This window comes from Lissotriton vulgaris, chromosome 8 (assembly GCF_964263255.1).
Source record: "Lissotriton vulgaris chromosome 8, aLisVul1.2, whole genome shotgun sequence".
Lineage (NCBI taxonomy): Eukaryota > Metazoa > Chordata > Amphibia > Caudata > Salamandridae > Lissotriton > Lissotriton vulgaris.
Window position 1 is genome coordinate 54362485 of NC_141696.1, and position 2674 is coordinate 54365158.

Below are 2674 nucleotides of genomic sequence, written 5' to 3' on the forward strand. Positions count from 1 at the left end.
CGTAATGCTACCCCCTAAAATTTCTGCCTGCATCGCCAGTTAGGTACAAGGGGGACAAACACTAACCATGCCTCCCGTCCCGTGACTCACCAAACACGCCTATAAGCTGGCGCAAAGCTTAACCTAGAGTGTGCGCACATACTGCACCACGGGCCCGCGGGATGACCTTACCACATCGAGTGCGAAAGGTCGCCTGTGCATCGCATCCGGATAAACGATCCATCTTGGTATCCGGTCCCCGCAATATAATATATAAGTAAATAACTCGACCGACCCCACTGGCGGGCCAGCCGCCGCGCCCCCCTTCGTTGTAATGCCAGAGGTGGAGGTAACAAAAATGGCCGCTCCCCCCGCCCCTCCCCCTTGGCCGGGCAGGTCGAGACCCTCAAAAATGGCCGTAGGTGCGCATGACCCTCGTGGCCGGTATGCAACCATGTCGAGTAAACGCACCACGAATGACAACTACCTCGCGCGCTCGGCAGACACTGCACGACAGCTTCGAACTCCCATCAAAGTATTTCCAAAGCAGCGCCAGTGCCCTCCCCCCCGAACGCCAACTTACTGTCCACCCTTGCTAGCTGGCTGTGGACTTTGTTTTGAATGGCAAGAGGTGGAGGTGGCGGGGTGGGGTCCCCCACATGTGCTACATGCGTGAACAAATTTGCATGTTTTCCCCCAGGAGCAAGACCCATTGTTAAACAGGCGACAGGTCCCGGGCGGAGAACGTTTGAAACCCCCTCTGGCACCTCCTCCTCTGTGGCCCCCTCGAAAGGAATGCTTACCTTTGCCCCGAAAAAAGGAAGATCCCCCCATGGAAGCCTGCCCATTGGAAGTTTTGCTACTGACACCCCCCGGGAGCTGACCCCGTGCTCCCATGTGCTCCATCCAGATCTGCACCTCCTTCTGATCCCAGCTCATCTCTGGGCACTGCGACATTTTCCTACGGAACTCCCTGTCATAGTTGAGCCACCCGTTTCCACCCCATTTCAATGCCTCATTGTGTATGATCCTGGAGTATTGAACAAGGCCTGGGCCCTGCTCGGGAAAGCGCTCCATAGTGACGGAAGCAAGGATTGAGAAAGCCTCCAACCAGTTAGAAATGTTCTTCTCAGGCCAAGGCTGGTACTTTACCTTTTTATCCTCCTCCTTAACACCAAATTTCCTAGCATCCAAACCTTCCTGACCTAACATGAGAAGTGTGAAAATGTCAATGAACTCCCGTCTCCAGATGGCCTCTTTGGCGGCCTGGGGTACCTGCCAGGCCAGAGAGCATCGCCCCGAGAGGAGCGGAGCCGTGGTGATCGCAGGGACCGGAGTGGGTATGGGTACAACAGGCGAGGTGCTGGTGACAGGAGGCCCCCCCGAGTGACCGCTAGATGAACCAGAGGGAGGGGTGGGCACCATAGCGGTGGCTGCAGGAGGAGCTGTGGGGGAGTTCACGGGCGGCGCCCCACTCAACGCCCCTTTAGAGGCCGTGGGAGCCCCAGGTGGTGAAGGAACAAGTACTGAAACCCCTTGCTTCGGAGCCTGCAATGAAGACCAAACAGTGGAGGCTGCCAGAACAGAACTCCCGCTACCCAAACCCGTACCCCCGGCTGTCGAGCAGCTAGAGACAGGTAACCCCCCTTGTAAGCGTTCAAAGAAATTGTTCAACGAGTCCAAGACTTTTGTCAAATCGTCTTTGGTAGCAAAATTACCTTGAGTCGCCTGATTGTCCTTAGGGAGAGCAGGAGACGGTGGCGCAGAGCTCGCCCCCAGAGACTGGACCTCCCGGGGGGTCGCCACCGACTTGCTACGAGTCATAGGCAACGACTCCAAGGGGAAATCCCTAATAGCGGGCTTCCTGATCCGCTTAGGTCTGGATGGAGCGGCATCAGTATTGTTCACCGTGTCAGACGACGGGGATTCCACCGGGCAACCAGAATCCTCTGGCTCTGGGGTGTTCAATAAGCTCTGTGCCCAAGTCAGGCCCTTCAGTTTGGCCAGCTCCTGGAAGTCAGCCCACACTGCATCTTGGGAGGTGCCCGGCAACGAGTCCTCCACCTGGGTGCTCTCTTGGAAGATGGGAGGGGAGCTTTGGCTGTCCATTCCGACTTCTCAACGCTCGCAGGTATCTGAGGATAAAAATGGGGATCAGCCACAATACACAAATGACGTAGAACCTGGCCTTCCTGTGAAGCCACCAGTGCGTGTCCCACACCCTTCCATACTTACATCCCAGTGATGCGAAAATTGGGAAGAGAGTTTTGAGCGATTGGAGGACTCCGAGAATGCGAGTGAGAAGGGCTATGGAGGGAAAAAGCGGGCATTAGTTGTCGCACTAGTCGGTGACAGTTCCGAAGATCACAAACCGACTTGTCCCCTCTCCCCTACTGCGTGAACATTGTTGTCTCTCCATGTCCCCCCCCCATTGGCACATTCTACCCGTATACCTGTGTCAATAACACTAGGATCCAACCTTCGCACCCGTTGACCTTCCGCTGTTGATTTTACTTGTAATCTAAAAGACAAAGCACAGCGTCAAAACATTTCTACTATTACATAGAAACGCTCTCCTTCGCCTGTAGTGCTCCCTCCTCAGGTGCCTTGCCCCTTTACTTCCGCTCCTTCCAATCCGGTCCTCACCAGCTGGCCACACTCAGTCCTGAAAGATATGGATATTAGAGGAACCTTA

General features: G+C 55.3%; 1 protein-coding gene across 1 annotated transcript; it reads right to left on the bottom strand.

Annotated features, from left to right (window-relative positions):
- Positions 1-558: 558 nt before the first annotated feature.
- On the bottom strand, positions 559-2088 carry LOC147693369 (uncharacterized). The gene has a single exon (XM_086935948.1). The coding sequence runs from the start codon at positions 2086-2088 to the stop codon at positions 559-561; it is 1530 nt and encodes a 509-aa protein (XP_086792074.1).
- Between the last annotated feature and the right edge of the window lie 586 nt (positions 2089-2674).